The 18,045-nt window shown below is 41.5% G+C and overlaps 1 protein-coding gene across 1 annotated transcript; it reads right to left on the bottom strand.

Annotated features, from left to right (window-relative positions):
• Window positions 1–1,938: 1,938 nt before the first annotated feature.
• Window positions 1,939–6,744, bottom strand: LOC4325322 (GDSL esterase/lipase At1g28570). Its single transcript, XM_015786731.3, has 5 exons — window positions 6,159–6,744; window positions 5,103–5,312; window positions 4,106–4,254; window positions 3,749–4,025; window positions 1,939–2,653 (listed from the first exon to the last, which is right to left on the bottom strand). Exons 1-5 carry the CDS (start codon window positions 6,442–6,444, stop codon window positions 2,349–2,351), a joined length of 1,227 nt encoding a protein of 408 aa, XP_015642217.1. The 5' UTR covers window positions 6,445–6,744; the 3' UTR covers window positions 1,939–2,348.
• Window positions 6,745–18,045: the final 11,301 nt, after the last annotated feature.

Raw genomic sequence — 18,045 nt, 5'->3', positions numbered from 1 at the left:
ACGTACATTTCCATTACATATGTGGCATTATACATGTTTCCATAGTAAAGCTGGTCTGGTGATGACGAGAGGTGGACACGCGTGGACGCGCCTCGCGGCGGCGGAGGATAGATGAGGGGAAAAAATTAGAAATAATACAACTTTAATAGAAAATTGCAAAATAAATGTTGGTCGACTGAAATCACAAATTTAGCACCCTGCCAAACAGCCGTAGCTTGACATATCCTATCAAAAAGAGCATGCATGGGAATTGACTTGATTAAAAAAAAACGAAAAGAGCAAGCATGCAGGTGGACTATCGAAACCCCAAAGTTCCATAAATCGAACTCCCAAAATTCGATAGGTGTTGCTCACATGTAGCAGTCTACTCAGGGCGTGGCTAATGGGCGGATGATTGCCCACAGTGATCACCCCCACCCCCCCCCCCCCCCCCCAATACGCTCCTCTCCTTCTCTTTCTGCTACACCATAAATTTTAAAAAAAATAAAAAAACAAAGCTGAAAAAATTTATGTATAGAAATACTATATATAAAAAATATTTGAATTTAAATTCAAATTTAAAACGGGTATGTAAATTCTTGACTTATAAACTTTGGGTCTATAAACTAATATTTGAATTCAAATTTAAATTTGAATTAGGTATGTAAACTTTTGACTTACAAATTTTAGATCTATAAATTTTAGGTGTATAAAAGTACTATATATAAAAAATATTTGAATTCAAATTCAAATTTGAATCAGATATATAAACTTTTGACTTATAAACTTTGGGTCTCTAAACTTTAGATGTTTAAACTTGAGGTGTACAAACTTTAGGTGCATAAATTTACAAAAATAGAAAAGTAATCGGTGCCAAAAAAAAAAAGAAACCACGTGGAGAAGGGGACGTGATCGCTAGGGGCAATCGATCGTCTGTTAGCCTTTTCGGTCTACTCATATGTATACGCACGCATCCCAATTTCTCCTTTTTTTTTTACTGTGCTAACCCTATCAAACAACCGTTGTTCGATAGGTAATTTCAGTCAACTAACATCTATTTTGCCAATTTTTCATTGAAGTTGTATTTATTTCTGAAAAAAAAAAGAAATCATCCACGGGAGCTGTCGTGAGGAGCAGCTGAGAGCGGCGGCCCGTGGGCCGCAGCCATGAGGAGATTGGCGCGGTGGACCAGAGACAAGGCTTCCAATTCCGTTTGTGAAACCAGAAAGTGGACACTGACCAGACCTTGGACGCCGTCGACAATACCAGAAAGTGGTATCGTCCTGCCCATTTTCCTAATTTGTTGCCTCTAATTACTATTCATTTAATTGAAGGATTATTGATTACTATAAATAAAAGAAGTCGGGTGTCAGGGTGAATCATGTAATGACATGTCAGGAACGAAGTATCTGAACAATACCAGGTGCCACCTGACCTGGTTGTGTGAAGTTTGGAACTGCATGTTCATTGGTTTGGCCGACATGGATCCTCTTGAATGGTTCATTCTGTTGCTAGGTAGTACGAGTATGAGACAGTTTCCTGTTCCTGATCAACATGACACCAACAGATGAACCTACTCGGAATATTTGGCAACTAATTGGTCAAAATGATGAAATTAACCGTGCCAGAATTGCTCCATGGAGCCTGACTTTGGACATTGTTAGTTGCCAAACATTCAGAGTTGATTCATGTGCTCGTCTGACAGCTTTAGCTTCTCTCGGAATCAGAACTTCTTCAAACAGTCTACTTCTCATTCAGATTCTGAGAAGCTAAGCTTATAGAATCTAGAAAATGAATTAGAAGACAGAATCCAATTTTCCCAATTTCTACAGATTCACTAGCTGCTTATCATTTTACCATAATCTAAAATTCCTCCGAACAGGCCCAATCTCTTAGAAGACAGGAGGACCAATTTCAGATATGGAACTGAACATTGCAGGGTGATCATATACAGCAGACTGCTGAACAAGCAAGCATCAAGTATACGCTTTTGTTGTAAGGAAATTAGGCCTACAGTACTGAATACATTGTCCTTTTGGAGATGAATCATGAACCTTGTTTCCTATATAGAGTATACTATATAGCATGGCAACCTGACCATACTAAAAGAAAAACTATACGGTGTACTTTCTGTTTCCCGTTGCAGTAAATTTCTGAGAAACTAAATGGGTTGGGCAAAGCCATGGACATGGCAATTGCAAATTTCTGCTCTACAAAATCTCTTTTCTACCTGTAGCAGAAAAATGGATTTGAGAAGTACAAAGATCCCCAACCAATGCTCTTCTCACCTTTGAGAAGTGTCCAAGGGGATGGGGCCTGTTATATCTATATTGCTCCTTAATACTCTACATGCCCTAGAGCTCAGAGGATCAAATAAAAGAGCTCATAGAATCATACGTTACAGTGTTTGTTGGGTTATCTGTACATTGATGAAGTTGTGAGACTTTGTATGCTCCACCCCGACAAGTTTCTGAAAGAGGAGGGTTGGCATATGACCCTAGCACCCCTTGAATGATAATCTTGTAGGTTGCCTCCGTGAAGTGGAGACCATCCCATGAAGTGTACTTTGATGGGTCAGAGCAGACCACAGACCCAGGGTGCCCGCACAATATTGACGGAGAACAATTGTATGGAGCATCACTTCCACAACACGAGTTCAGCGGGACAGTGAAACCTGCAATAGCACAAAACCTTTCTTAGCCCCATTTTTGTCAATAACCAAAAGTTTTATGCGGAATACATAGTTTCCTGTGTTTCTATTTCTGCTTATACTTCTCTTCCATCTGGTAAAAGTGGTCAGTTTGAAAATAGAGAAAAGGGGGGGGGGGGGCCGACGAGTTTGTTGACTTTGTATCAAATGCTGGGCCTTATGCTATGAATGCGACTAGTGAACCTTATGTTGTAAACATTGGCTTCTGTATGTGTTACGTGGATAGGTTAAGCATCTTCAAGCTCTGATTTCGATTAATCGCCAGTAGTTATTTAACACTTCAGATGATTAAAAACTACCTCGACCATGTTTAAGAATGCCTATGCATATGAAGATAAGTGCAAGGCTAGTTTAGATCCCTGCTGGTGGGGTGCAGACTGTGCTGCATCATCAAGGTCACAATAAGATCAAGAACAGTGGAGCACGAAATAGGTTTCTGCAACTTATTCAGTAGCATAGGTAAAAGAATACCTATTTTCGCCTATCTGAATTATCTAAGATCATATAGTGTTACTAATAAAAAATATAGCACAAGAATATACCAACTTTACAGACCATTAGTTACTTATACCTAAAGTCAACAAGTTACTCCATCTGTCACCAAAACATGTCTTTGTGGACATGAGGTAACTTTTAGAACATTGAGAATCAATATGGATACATAAAGTTCATATGATATATGCTAGCCATGTTAACAGTTTTAGCAAAATTTAATAGAATAAATTTTAATTGGCTCATGGACTCATCAAGTCTATAGAAGCTCATCGAAGTCAGAGAGCTTTGTATATCATGGAGGGCCAATACAGGCTATATCCAGTAAATACTGACAGGTTTTAGCATATACTATCAGATCCATGTTGACTATAACCATCAGCTTCTTCCTAATTGAAGTTTATTCACGAAATGAATGTAATGCAGGCCAGGTACGCTTGGAAGTTTTGAAGGCTCATGTAAATTGACTAAGGTATGCTTGACCTATAACTAAATCTCAAATATTCTTACCACTTATAAAATGTGCTCTCTGTGTTAATAATTTTTTAGTTGGAAGGTGGAACTCACCAAACTGGAGTGGGGCAAGGAATATATTCAATGCAGCACCATAATAATCAGCATAAATGATGGATACATCGGGGTAAAGATTCCTGAGCTTCTCCAGCTCCTCCTGAAGCAATCGATTATGGTACTCGGTGAATTCATTTAACCATTTAATGCACCCTGTTTTCTCATCATAGTAGTCTTCCTTTTGGCTTGGAAAGATTGAGAGATACAATGGTACACAGCCTATTGGAAAGTTTCCTGGAACAACTAGTTTCTTTGCTCCAAGGTTTATGAGCTCCTGCAAAACTGTAAACTATGAACACGGCTTCATAAAAATTCACCATCGCACATAAATGTAAAGGCAGGTGATATGCATACCGTGATAGCTGAGGTTATGGTACCGACAACCTTAGGAACAAGCTCGTGTAGCTCATCTAGAGATTTCCCCCTGACAATTAGATGGTTGTAATCATTTCCGCCTACCTCTCCCACAAGGAAAAGTGACTTGGTCATGATATCATTGAGTTCTGCACAGAGATAGACAATAATTTAGCGGACATGTAGCTCGAGATTTAGGTTTTTAAACTTGTGACATCAGAAAAATGAAACGCACAGGTATTTTGGAATCAACTTGTGACTTGTGAGGAGAAACCAAAAATGAAACCCCCCGTATGTTGTTGTAAGGTGGTTCGTTCATAATATTTTGTATGCATAGTATCAAGATGCTGAGAAAGTATTATAATTGGCTTTTGAGTTCCACTATGTGTACTTCATCGATTTTGGAATTATGGACTTGGCTTTTATGTCTCAACCATGCATGTAATTCAGTGCCACTCTAGAACAGTTAGACGAGATGATTTTGCTTTGACAACCCAGTAAAGATTTTCTAACATGTTGCTGCTGGTTAAAACCTGTCAAACCAGCCTGCTGGTTAAACATGGTTCCACAAATATCCTACAATATTTGCACAGCCGGCTATCTCATCACATATAAGGACACAGAATGTTTTCACCTAATCAGAAGGCTCCAAGTAGCAGTTTTGCGGTGCCATTTAACTAGTGAACTTTAGCTTACAAGCCAACTAAAAACAAAGTGCTTGCTTGCAAGTTGCAAACAGGGAAAGGAGCCACTCTACTAAATGCAGCAATTTGCTCGTACTGAACAACCATTCTGGCCAGTAGGTGGCCAGCTCATCTGCACGGTTTTCAGCATGTTTGGACACTATTTACTGTATCCACTGGCATGCTGTGATGCCACGCTCACATGTTTCCTTGGCGTCTACTAACACGGTTAATAACGGCTCATGCATCGATCAGCTTATCCGACATACTAGTAGCAACAGCAAAGAACTCCAGGTCTCAGGAGGGTGACGTACCGGACTCTGACGAGGAGACAGTAGTGAGTAGCTTCTTGAACCACTGCATCTGCTCATCGAGGGAGTGCGGCGTCCATGTCGGCTCCACGCCGCGGTCCCGGAAGAATGATCCGTTGAGGGCGGTGGCGCCGCCGACCGCGAAATTTGCGCCTTGCCGGAAGTCGCCGCCAGCCAGGTACGGCGGCACGAACGGCAGACCAAATGCTTCCGCTGGTCACGCAAAGAAAAAAAAAAGAATGTTAGTGCACGTCATCTCTAAGGACAATGAAGCTAGCGACAGCAGCTGCTAAGATACAAGAACATGAGGAAGCCAACCCCATGGAACAGATACTATTAGCAAAGGACACAAAATTTGGGAAGACTGCAATAAAAGTGTTGACCACGTGAGTGATGTGAATGCTGATTCAGTGGTGGTTGGAGCTACCGATTTGTGTGCTTGTTCAAGAAGACGATGCCATCATGGTCTGTTGGTTGGGGGAAACTGGGGAAGGTAAGCAGATTTTGCGGATACGCCCTGTATAAGTTGGGTATTTTGCAGTGAAATTTGCTATAACTAGTTCACATCTCTGAACCACACGCGCATTTCAAATTGTTATGATCAGTGAGGCCAATTGATAAATTTGCAGACACAAGTAAATTTGTGGCTTATTCTTGTTCGATGCATTGCAGGCATACAAAAACAGTGGAAATTATCATACTATATCATCGCCACACCGCTTATGCCGGCTCACAAGAAGAAACGATGATGAATTTATTACTTGAAGAAAAATCAAACGCGTGGAGTATTCATCAAGGAGAGAAACCAAGAACCAAAAAGTAGTAACTAATCAATCCAATTACCCGGCTACTACTAATCTTCAAGTAGATTGCTGCATCGATTGATCCATTCATACCACCAAAACGTAGGAGATTTTACCAGAGGGGGACCCGACACCAACAGAATAAACAAAACAAACAGGGAAGCCGAAGGGGGTCCCGGTCCCGGATGGCAGGATGAGAGAAAAAAAAATCTGAAGAAAAATGAAATGAAGAGGAGGAGGAGGAGGGGGGTGATACCGAAGAAGTCGAGGAGGTTGCGGCCGTCGGAGTAGCGGCCGGAGGGGCGGCCGAAGAAGGTCTGGCCGTAGGGGAGGCTGCGGGCGGGGTCCGGGAAGTCCTCCGGCACGGAGAGCAGGAAGTTGCCGGTGTCCGTCAGCGAGTCCCCGAAGCTGAATATCCTCTCGAAGCACACCCCCACCCCTCCTCCTCCTCCCCCCTCCCCCTTCCCCTCCACCGCCACGCCAACGAGGACGAACGCCGCCACCGCCACGACGACGATCCGCGCGTCCCCCGCGAATGCCATCGCCAGCCACCCAAACTCACCGACCAAACCGAGCACCACAATCCGCAGAAGAAGAAGACGACGACGACGAAGAACACGGCGGCGGCGGCCGAGGGCTTTCTCTCTCTAGAGGTGGAGGTGGAGGAGGAGGGGGGTGGCCGCCGTTGACATGGGAGGAGGGAGGAGAGAGAAGGGGAGAAGCAGAGGTGGTCGCGGTTTTAAAGCGGATCCGGACGACTCGCTTTGCTCCGTCCGTCGACTGGGAAACGTTTCGTGTCCTTTAATTTTTTTTTCTTTTTTTCCCCCGGGAGATCGGCCCCAACTGGCATACGGCGAGAATGGCCTCTCCGACCGCGCGCGGGTTGTGTCGTGTGTGTGTGGCGGGAGGCGGTTGGGCGGGCGGCCGCGACGTGGTGGATGGAAGAAACTGATCGGTGGGGTTCGGTTCGGGGGGGCTCTCCGCCCATCGTCGTCGACAGCGATTTCCGCCGTGCTCCCGCGTCGTTTTTACGGGTGAGGCCGCGCGCGCGTGCGTGCGGCCGTGCGCCGCGGCTGGCTGCTGCTCGGCGAGAGGAGGATGCGCGGCGGTTTGGTTTGGCGCCTTGTTCTCTGTTGGTTCCGGGTGTTGTGTTGTGTTGTGTGATGTGTACCAAAGTCGGGAGGTCCAAAACCAAGTGAGATTTGGGGTGGGGGAGACGCCGTTCGGCGAGCGTCACACACCACTCGATGACACGAGATGAGATACGCGACGGCGGCTTGTCTCGTTGTCTGTATCGGCGCGCTCCTACGCGAAGGTCCAGTCCAATCCAACAGGAACGGGGACGGCCTCGTCGTTAGTTCGGTGCTCCGCCACCTCCATCTGGCAGTGGTATGGCAGCAGCTTCGTCCGGTGCGGCGGCGTCCCTTTCCCCTGGGTAAACTACTCCATCTGGGACACGTGTACCGTGCACACGTGCTTTAAATATTGTTTGAGACATCCGTAATGTCAAAACATGCCCTATTAATATTTGGGTAGTCTGGATAATGGTTTTTGTTTCAAGTCGAATCATTGGTGTTGTTAATGTCTAATTTAAATTCAGAAACGCTATAAAAAGTGGTGACAGTTTTTCCCTTAAAAATATGTCGATTTGTGGTGCATTGAATTGATGTCAAGATTGGTGCTAAAACAGCAGTATGCTAAGGCCGGGAGTACAGCATAGCACGCTCATACCAGCTTAGCAAACATCTTTTCTTAAAAAAAAAAGACACTTCTCATATATTTATACAAATTTACATAGTAATTACATCCCACTTACACACCACTTACATATGTAATTTTGAAATTTACATATATAATTTTAGGACTTACATATGTAATTTTGAGACTTACATTGTAAATACACTAAAATTACATATGTAATTTAGGGACTTACAATGTAAACACATGCCGACTATTTTTTAATAAAAAATATGGCGTCATAAATATAGCTACTCCCCAAAAATTTTTGATTCTACTCAAAGTTTGACTCTAAATTGACATCAAACCAAATACAATTGCACCCTACTTTAAAAAAGTAGTAATGCTAAATCTTAGCACTACCAATATTGGTATGGTACTGAACTAAACAAGCTCATCATGCTTTAAGAGCATTGATACACGTATCATTACATACATGTATATACATGCATATAAAGTTATAAAATATAATCGGCCACAGGTGTTAAACCTAGAATTTTGAACTTCTTTTCCACCTAATGGAATTGGATATAATAATAAGTACACATGCTTCTTGAGCTTTCAGAAAACTTTCTACATATAGTTTTCTCAAAATATTATTCTATATCCTTTCTTTAACTTTATACTAAATACTTCATTTTGTCGTGCCCTTGAATCATTTTATTCAGCATTGCATTTTATTTCCTTCAGCCCAGAAGAACACACCCAAGTGTCAACGAATGCACAACCACATTTTCTTTACGTTTTTCTTACCGTGCACGTGCGATCTAACCAATGAGAAAAATCACAGTATCAACTAATTGCACGTCACTATCATTTACGTGCCAGGTGACAGAGCTAGTAGTATAATTTTTTTTTACGTGGATGAGAGGGCTCGTAAATTTGTAATACAGCATTTCCCTTTCTAACTTATCTAATTCTTTACATCGCTCCGTCGTCCCAATTCATACACCGCACACACCTTACCTACTACACTCACATCTGTTCCAAAACTGGACAAAATTATTTGATAATTACACCCGGGGAAATCAAATCTCATACTTATCTTTAGAAGTATTATAATTAATCATTCTTACTACTTAATTTTCGTGCTGTATGAGTGAATCCATCCAGATAGGGATCGAATGGTCAGCGTTCAGTATCAGTGAATCCCTCCAGATAGGGATCGAATGGTGTCAAGTGCCATGGATTAAATCGGGTTCGTTAATTAATTAATTTTCGTGCTGTGCTAATTTTGAGATGAACGGAACATAATAAATGCATAATACTCCACAGCCTATCTGCAGTGTCACGCTACCGAGAATCAATGAATCTTATTTTACAAGCTCACGAAACGTATTGATTTTGTTTATTGACGCACAGGCATACACAACTAGCAACAATAACGCTCCCTCTATTTTTGCAATATTCAACTACAGTTTGTCTGCCTCCGTTTTTTTGGGGGAAAGATTCTAACTATATAATGATGAATATGACTTTTCCAACTTGTGAAGCATATATAGTTTTCCATTAATATTTTTCGTACTACCCATTCCGGTGTTCTTTTGGGCTGAATGATTAATTCGATGGAAGATTTGTACAAAAGTTATTCAATAGCACAAATGAATAAATCAATCATTTTAAAGTTTAAAAATGGATTTGAAACAATATTACAACAAATCATATATGGAAAAAGTTTGCAACAATCGCATGGTTTAGGAGTTCAGGTTACACGCACATTCATCCATTTAGCAGAAAATAACTTTTTTTTTTGGCATTAATACCTGGTTGAGCCAGGTGTATATCTGGGTAAAGGTTAGCTCCACAATTAAGTCCAGAGATCAAGACGACCTCTTGAACAATCTACTCTCTCATACAAAAAATAAATGAGAAATTAAAAACTAATATTACACTATACTATCATGAAAAATATGTTCTGAGAAAAAAATATATAAATATTCTTTTCGAGTACAAGTTAGGCAAACTCAAGGACGCACACATCCACGTGCGTGGCTAACACTCGTCTAGAGAGATATTGGAGGCCTAGGTAGCCTCACGCGTACAACTATCTAAATATGATTACAAAGTTTTAAAGAATTTCATCACATGCTTATGCAATATGTCGAGTATTTTTTGTGACCAATGAAGCATCACGGAACCGGCAAATAAAGTACGAGTACTAGCTAGTACTCGTAGCAAGGGAGAAAGGTAGAAGGGCATGTTTATTTCGCTAAAAGAAAATTTTTAGGTGTCACATCGGATATTTAATCGGATGTCGAAAGGAGATTTCGGACGTGAATGAAAAAACTAATTTTATAAATCGCCTGGAAACCGTGAGACGAATCTTTTGAGCCTAATTAATATATCATTAGCACATGTAAGTTACTGTAGCACTTATGACTAATCATGGACTAATTAGGCTCAAAAGATTCGTCTCGCGATTTTCTCCCTAACTATGCAATTAGTTTTTGTTTTTATCTATATTTAATACTCCATGCATGTGTTTAAAGATTCGATGTGGTATTTTGAGAAAAAAAAGTGGGGAACTAAACCGGGCCGAAGCATCAGGCTGTGTTTTTCGACTGGCTCGTTTTCCGCGCACATGTTTTTGGACGATATGTTTTTTTATAAAATTTTTCTATAGAAAAGTTACTTTAAAAATTTATATTAATCCACTTCAAAGTTTTTTAAGCTAATATGCAATAATAAGTTTGTTTCGTTTTACGTTTCTAGGGAAGAAGTTCCAATCATAACGCAAGAACACAGCCTAAGAGCAGCTCTTCCATCTAGCCATCCATCCCATTTTTAGCGTATGGAGATGAAAAAACACGCTCCACCAAAGCCTCCATCACACACGTCATTTTTAGAGGTCCTTCAAACCGAGCCCTCCCTATGCCAAATTTGGTGTTTCTCTCTCCTCACGCTATCCCCCAACTACTCAGCTCAGATGAACTCGTGCCACCATCTGGATTGTACCATGGGGAATAGAGAGGATGGACATACCGGGTCTGTCGTTGGAGTTCGTCGGAGTGGAGGCCCCGCCATCCGTGCCGCCCCTATCGGGATTGCGCCCGCGCTGCTGCTCCTTGCTCGCGTCGCCTGCCGCCGTCAAGATGCGCGGCCTCCTCCGCCCCTCGCTCGCCTGCCGCCGGCTGCCTCCTCCCCGACCATCCACGGCCCTCACCTGCCCGGTCGCTTGCCTCCGTGGCCGCCCCCGCCCCTCGCTCGCCCGGCCACTCGCCTCCGCCGCCGCCCCCGTCACTCGCCCGCCCGGCCGCCGCCGTCCCTAGGCTACACGCCTGCCGCCGCTTTCTGCCAGCTCGGTTGCCCCGCTGCCGCCGTCTCCCACGCCGAGAGGAGAGGAGAGGAGAGTTGCGGCAGTCGGCAGAAGAGAGAAGGGGAAAGAATGGAGAAGAGTGTAGAAAGAAGCAGAGAGAAGGAGGAATAGAAAAGGAGAGAAAAAGAGAAATATAGTCTGGGAGAAAGTCACAATTTAATGCATTAAATTATCCATTAAAAATATATAGGTTAAAATACACTTATTTACATTATCGTGATAAATAACACCGTTAAAATTTAGTTGTTCAAGATATAGCCCTTAAAAAATAACACAAATATATGGTTAGTTGGAAGATATTAGTAAAATATAGGAGGTTGTGATATGGAGGATGTAATATGAATGATCTATTGGAGTAGGAAGGTATATGAAGAAGGAATCTTTTTTGGATGGCCATCCATATGAGAATATGGAGGATTAAATTTAGATGAGCTGCTAGGATGGGATGCTCTAACTAGTCTAATACCTCGAGTTGTCAAAAGGTTAGAAAAGGGCATCATGCCTTGCCGAAGCTGTCAGGGTTACGGGTAAGGGATACCCTCTACCCTTCGATATACGTCACATATCGATATGGTACCTTTGCACGTATACGGACGTTTTTTGCATACGTTAAGGAAATTTATCATGGAGTTCACAGATGAAAGGAGTCCTACTCGGACGGAACTGGGTCGTCATTGTATCGTGCCGGGTCCGATGCCTCCGTGTCCTACTTGGAGACCAGTTGGCCTGCGATATAAAAGGGACCCCCGGGAGGACCTAAGGCATCGAATCTCATAGCCAATACATCCACCACCATCTACGGAGTTGAAGCCTGCAGGAGCCAAGTCGCCGGGAGATCTAATCGGACCTGCTCGATTACGATCTCGGCGGTATCATCAAGTTCCGCTTTCCCTTTATAATATGTGGTTTCCATCATATAATCCCATATCAACTGGATTAGTGCTATTACCTATCAAGGGGTTTTAACCAGTATAATTTTTGTTTTCTGTCTGCTTGATGTCGTATTATGTAGATCCTCGTACCAGCGTACCCCAATACCCTCTATATCCGGTCTACGGGTATCCCCGTCGACAGAAGCATGACGTGATCCAAACTGCAAAATACAGGAAATCATCGTATAATCACTTCCGTGGAGATGCAAAAACAGCTAGCCTGACAACATAAACAAATTGTTCCAAGGGCTAGGTTTCAACGCTAGAGAGATAAATATATTGCGCCTCATGTTCCTCTCCAGAAAAGAAGAAAAATAAGAGATTACTTCTCATGTTTCTTTCTTTTTTTTTTTCAACCCCATGACCGGTTTGAGGCTTTGAGCCTTTTGAGGCAACGGGTGATAGTGGTCTTTTGGTAGTCAACTATAGTATTTGTATTTCAAATTCAGTTTGTTAATTACAATTTTGAAAAGATATATGAATTATAGGTGCGAACAAATATTAGAGCAAGTATAATAGAGGGCTATAAAAAAGCTAAATGCTGAGGTGGATAAGAGAGGAAAGGAGAGAGATAAGAAGCAGGATATAAGTTTATAGTTGGCTTAGGCACAGGAATCAAAAAAATCTATGAGACAGATAGGTGAACCATATATTCATAGTAAAGAGTTAGCCACTGTATGAGTGAGCTGAGAGATAAACTATAGGGATCTATACAGTAAGCAGCTGGCTGTATTATTAGTCTTGCTTTTAATCATCTCCATCAGTATAATTCTCTAAGGGTATGCCCAAGGTACAAGACTCAATGAATTATAGGTGAGCCCAACTTTATATGGAGACGCACAACTTGCAGATACGGGTAGACCATCGCCCATTTGCCCACATGCCACCGAGAAAGCCACTAATCGACAGGCTGCGTCGCTCATCGCCACACGCTCCGCCCCGCCCCTGCGAGGATGCGACGCACGCGCTTTTGTAGGATCATGCACGCGGCATTTCGGACCAACAGCACGGGGTGCACCTACTTGGAATCTCTACCTCCCAATGTTGTGGGGGCAACTGCTCATCGATCGAGAGAGAGACCAGAGAGACTGGTCTTCTGTGCTCTTTTTTTTTTTTCGCCTCTGGCGTCCACGAACTTGAGTGGACGGTGATGGCGATGATACGCAGCATGCGCGCGCGCGCGCACACACACAAGATGAGACGATATGAGATTGGACTTTTGAGAATCGCAGCGGCCGCTCCGGTCGCCGTCGGGGATCAGCGTGAGGCTGCCGCCCCACGCCCAGGCGCGCCGTGCGACGGAAACGCGCGAGACGCGCGCGGCGCACGGGCGGGCGGCTTTGGGTGGGCGACGACGAGACGCGGCAGAGACCGTCACGCCGACGCGGGCGCGCACCGTAGGATGCGTGGGATCGTTGACCGGGCGAGCGGAAGCGGAGAGCATCCACATCCACCGTACTTGCCCACCAGAAGGGATATGGGGGGATATTGGGGATGGCGTTTCTGCCGTTGTCCGCCGGCCGGTCCCCACCAACGCGACGATGTGATGTGATCGCGAGAATATCCTTGTGGTGGTAGCGTCAGCCAGCGTGCCGTCCGGTCAGAGCGAGTACAGTAGCAAAGCTATACTCCCTCCGGAAAAAAAAAACATTTATAGGGCTGTGTTTAGATTCAAACTTCCAACTTTTTTCATAACATCAACCTGTCATACACACACCTTTTAGTCATATCGTACCAATTTCAACCCAAACTTTCAACTTTTGAAGGAGCTAAACACGGCCTAGGTTTAAATCTAAACATAACCAATTTTGCCAAATATAGATATAGTGTATATCCATATTTGAATATAAAAATAAGTGTTTTAGAACAGAGGGAGTAAGCCATAAAAACTTATTACTTTTATCCTAAAATATAAAAATCTAGGATTGGATAAGCCATTTTCCAGTACAACATATTTAGATAAGAAGTCTATCAAGATACATTATACTAAGAAACGTTTTATCCATCCAATTATAGGTTATTATCTTTTGGGACGGAGGAAGTATGTAAAAAAAAGGAAAAGAGAAGAGTCAGCTTCCATGCAAAAATTAACTCTTAACATGTTCCAATAAAGATATACTACGTATATTATATAATATGAGAAAGGGATAAGAGAAAACAATCAGAGATAACCTTATAATTTACTCTCTCCGTCCTAAAATAGTGACCCATCCAGTACAAGGTTGCTATATTTTAGGACGGATGGAGTATCAATTATATATTAGTTCTAATATAAGCTTATAGATAGCTCTTATAACGAGAGCAGTTGTCTCTATTATTAAACTTGCTCTTATAACAGGCAGAGCTCCTCCACAAATTGATTCGTGACAAACTTAACAGCGAGAACGTTTCATGTGACTAAATTTTACTACATTTATCTAAAAATATAAGAATTTTTAAGGTAAGAAATGAGTATTGAGAAGTATTACCTCCGTCCTAGAATATAAAAAGTTTTAGAGTTGGGTACGGTTATTAAGAAAGTAGGGAGAATTAAATACGAAGATGTTATGATTGGTTGAGAAGTGGAGGTAGTTAAGAAAAGTGAATTGTGGAGGGTTGTGATTGGTTAGGAAGAAAATGTTGTTGAAGAAGTTGTTATATTTTGAGACAAATGTTGAATGCTAAAAGTTGTTACTCCCTCCGTTTCATAATGTAAGTCATTCTAGTATTTTTCACATCCATATCGATGCTAATGAATCTAGATAAATATATATGTCTAGATTCATTGGCATCGATATGAATGTGGAAAATGCTAGAATGACTTACATTATGAAACGGAGGGAGTATATTTTAGGACAGATGGAATAGGTGGGACTAATAGAAAAATGTTGTGATTAGTTGGTAAGAGAAAGTAGAGGGGAAATATGAATGGCAAATGGTTGTTATTGATTAAGAAGAGAAAGTAGATAAGAAATTACTATATTTTGAAACAAATTTTAAATGCTGGAGTTGTTTATATATTGGGACAGAGTGAGTATTTGTTAGTCGTGCGTTTTTAATATGTTACTGTTCCCTCTAACCATGAATAAGCACAAAGTTTGAAATTTGTTTGACAATTCTTTATCTATTTTCTAATCTTAACCAATCACAACCTTCTTTTATTTATTTTTCTTTCTTATCGACTTCCACATTTTAATCATTGTAAGCATCCCTCATCTCAACCTAATGGTTTATCTGGATAACGGCACAAGAGGAGTGAGATTGGGGTAGAGGAATCAGGGAATGGGTTGAGGGTTACCATGAAATGAGAGAGGGATAATGGATGACTACGATTTAAACATACTCTTTGATCAGCGCAAAATCATTTCCCTAATCCATTAATAAACCTATGTGCTTCCTATGTGCTTCCCCTGTGCAATGGATTCTGTTGGCCCTTCTTCAGACGGCGACGTGCCCTACCTCCACTCCATCGAGGGTGATGCTTTCCATCATAGTCTCATCACTCCAAACGGTGCCTATATGTTGTTGAAACACGCAGAATTTTATTTAAATCTTTTTTGGGCATTTCTATCTAAACCATTTGTGCAATATCGCCATTAGATTGTGTTTAGTCCACGCCAAAATTAAAAATTTGTTTAAAATTAAAATGATGTTATGGAAAAGTTGAAAGTTTGTGTGTAAGAAAATTTTGATGTGATGAAAAAATTGGAAGTTTAAAAAAAAATTGGAACTAAACACGGTCTAGAACGCTCTTCAAGTTTTTATTCTTCAAGTTTTTAATGATGCCCGTGAGATTCTTTGTTCCCTAGACTCCAGGAGCCTCGTTGCACACATCATGCACGTGCTGGCACCAATTCGGCTTTCACTTCGTCGTCTCTGAAGGTCGACTTCTGTGTCTCTTACTGGGGTGGAAAGATGCAAATGTTCCTCCGGCGCACCATTTTCTCGACGAAGGGGAAAAAAAAAGTCCGAATGCCACAAGCAGAAGATCCGACTAACCTGACGCCATGAAAAGAGAGGCAAAATAAAGATAAGACTTTGGGATCACAGGAGCTGATCTTTCTTTTTCTTCTCAATTATGGGGGTTCCTTTCAAGCCTTGGGATAGTGAAGGGTGCAGTCCATTTGTTGTTCTCTTCAGTCTTCAGCTAGTGACAGGAACTTGGCCACCTCATGGAGGAGGTAGGAGAGCCTGTCTCCCTAAACAATACTAGTAGTAGTAGTACCTACCACTACCAATGGCGATGCTCCTTGCCATATCTCACAAGGAATTGAAAATGCTGGCCTGTTCCCTTTCCTCTAGCTTAGTTTATGGGGTTCACAGGGCAAGTAGATAAAAAAGAAGAGAAGAGGAACTTTCTGCAACTGCAAACCACATTCGGTTGAGATCAGGTGTACTTATTTAAACGGCATGGTCCTTGTTTCAAAATTATAATACTTAAAGGATAGAAAAACTATGGCAGTTTGGGGAAATGATGAGATATGCACATTTGGCAGATGCTAACATAGTTGACTGACGATTCTTATGAGGTTATATCCAATGATCATTGTGTTTGCTTGCAAAGATAGGGCAACTTGTGGCAATATCATACAAGATGTTGGGGGGGGGGGGGGGGGGCAATAATTAGGAGGTTAAAATGAACAAGCAAAGCATAAGTTTTCGTGTCATTAGTTGTTAGGTCAACTGCTTAATTGAACTATACAGATCCCTACTACCCAACTTAAGTTAATAAAACTGTATATGATTGAATAAGTCAAAGCAAGTGCCGAACTATATCAGCGTGTACATATTGGTGCCCTTTATGCACACGCGATTTTCTGCACATACAGAAAGGACGAAATCATCAAAATATATACCTCAGGAATAAAGAATAATGTGTGTTAAAAATTACCTTCGCTGATCTGAACACGATTTTTCCAATGACAAAGACCAAAACAAAAGCTAAAATGTGTTTATAACCCTTCCAGCATTCTTAGAGTAGATTATCACTACACAACATCCACAGTTGTTTAACAATTACTCCCTCCGTTTCATATTGTAAGATTTTTTGGACTTACCTAGATTCATCCATTGATTAATATATATGTTTTCTACATGTGTCTAGATTCATTAACATTTATATAAATTTGGGTAATGCTAGAAAGTCTTACATTGTGGAACGAAGGAAGTATATAAGAAACAAACATATTTCATAGTCGTAAGAGGTCATCTCTCACTATTGTCATACATACTTTGAAAGTTACAGATTAGAGGCTGATGTGATTTTTCCTGTGACAACGCTGAAATTTGCCTCAAATGGCTGTCAAATAATAAAGAAAAGCGAGGGGGGGGGGGGGCAATAACAGATTGATTTATTGACCTCTATGTTTATTTGCTCAAGGTTCATGGCATAATTATACACGACCGTGATTTTGTTATATTATACTCCTTGTGTCCCAAAATAAGCTCATTTTTCACCCATCCCACACATACCAATACAAAATCAGAAATACTATAATACCCACACTTTATAAAATACCAATGCAATTATTCATCTCCTTATCTACTCCCAATGCATTTATCCCTTTTCAAACTCCGATGCAATGATTGCTTAAAAATGAACTTATTTTGGGACAAACGGCAGGGGCAAAAAATAATCTTACGTAGACAGCTATGTTCAAAAACCAACACATTACTGTCTATACCTAAAAGTCCAAGATTTTCAAAACTTGAGAACATGGTAATTAAAGTATTAGTGGTAGTTGGATGACTGTAGAGAATTTTTTTTACTTTCACCCTGCCAGTTATAATTATGATATACTATCTATTTCAGGGATGGGGCCCTTAAGGATTCACATCAGAACACAGACTTAAGTGACTAATTTGTTACACCATCAGACCTTTTTTTATGTGAATGGAAGTAGTCATGACACAGTGCAGTTTTTATTTCATCAACTAGATGACTGTTGAGCCGATAAGAGTGAACGATGACCATTCTTGTCCTCACAGGCTCACAGCCACATGATCTGGGGCTCAAAACATTTAATGGAGTGATCCTTCTCAAACCAAATACTGGACTCATGTTAAAGGTTTTAAGGGGTTTCTATCATGTTTTTGATTGTTAGTTGAGCAACACTACTACCTAAAATAATATGCTGAGAAATTAGCTGTCATGACAGTTGATACTGAAAAGCAAAAAC

Source organism: Oryza sativa, chromosome 1, assembly GCF_034140825.1.
Source record: "Oryza sativa Japonica Group chromosome 1, ASM3414082v1".
In the NCBI taxonomy this organism is placed as follows: Eukaryota; Viridiplantae; Streptophyta; class Magnoliopsida; order Poales; family Poaceae; genus Oryza; species Oryza sativa.
This window is presented reverse-complemented; position numbering and strand designations above follow the sequence as displayed.

Excerpts from the sequence above, each read along its gene's own strand:
- LOC4325322 (XM_015786731.3), bottom strand. The coding sequence starts at position 6,444 with ATGGCATTCGCGGGGGACGCGCGGATCGTCGTCGTGGCGGTGGCGGCG. Across the intron at positions 5,313-6,158 it reads CAACCTCCTCGACTTCTTCG|CGGAAGCATTTGGTCTGCCG; the intron begins GTATCACCCCCC and ends TTGCGTGACCAG. Across the intron at positions 4,026-4,105 it reads CCATAACCTCAGCTATCACG|GAGCTCATAAACCTTGGAGC; the intron begins GTATGCATATCA and ends ACAGTTTTGCAG.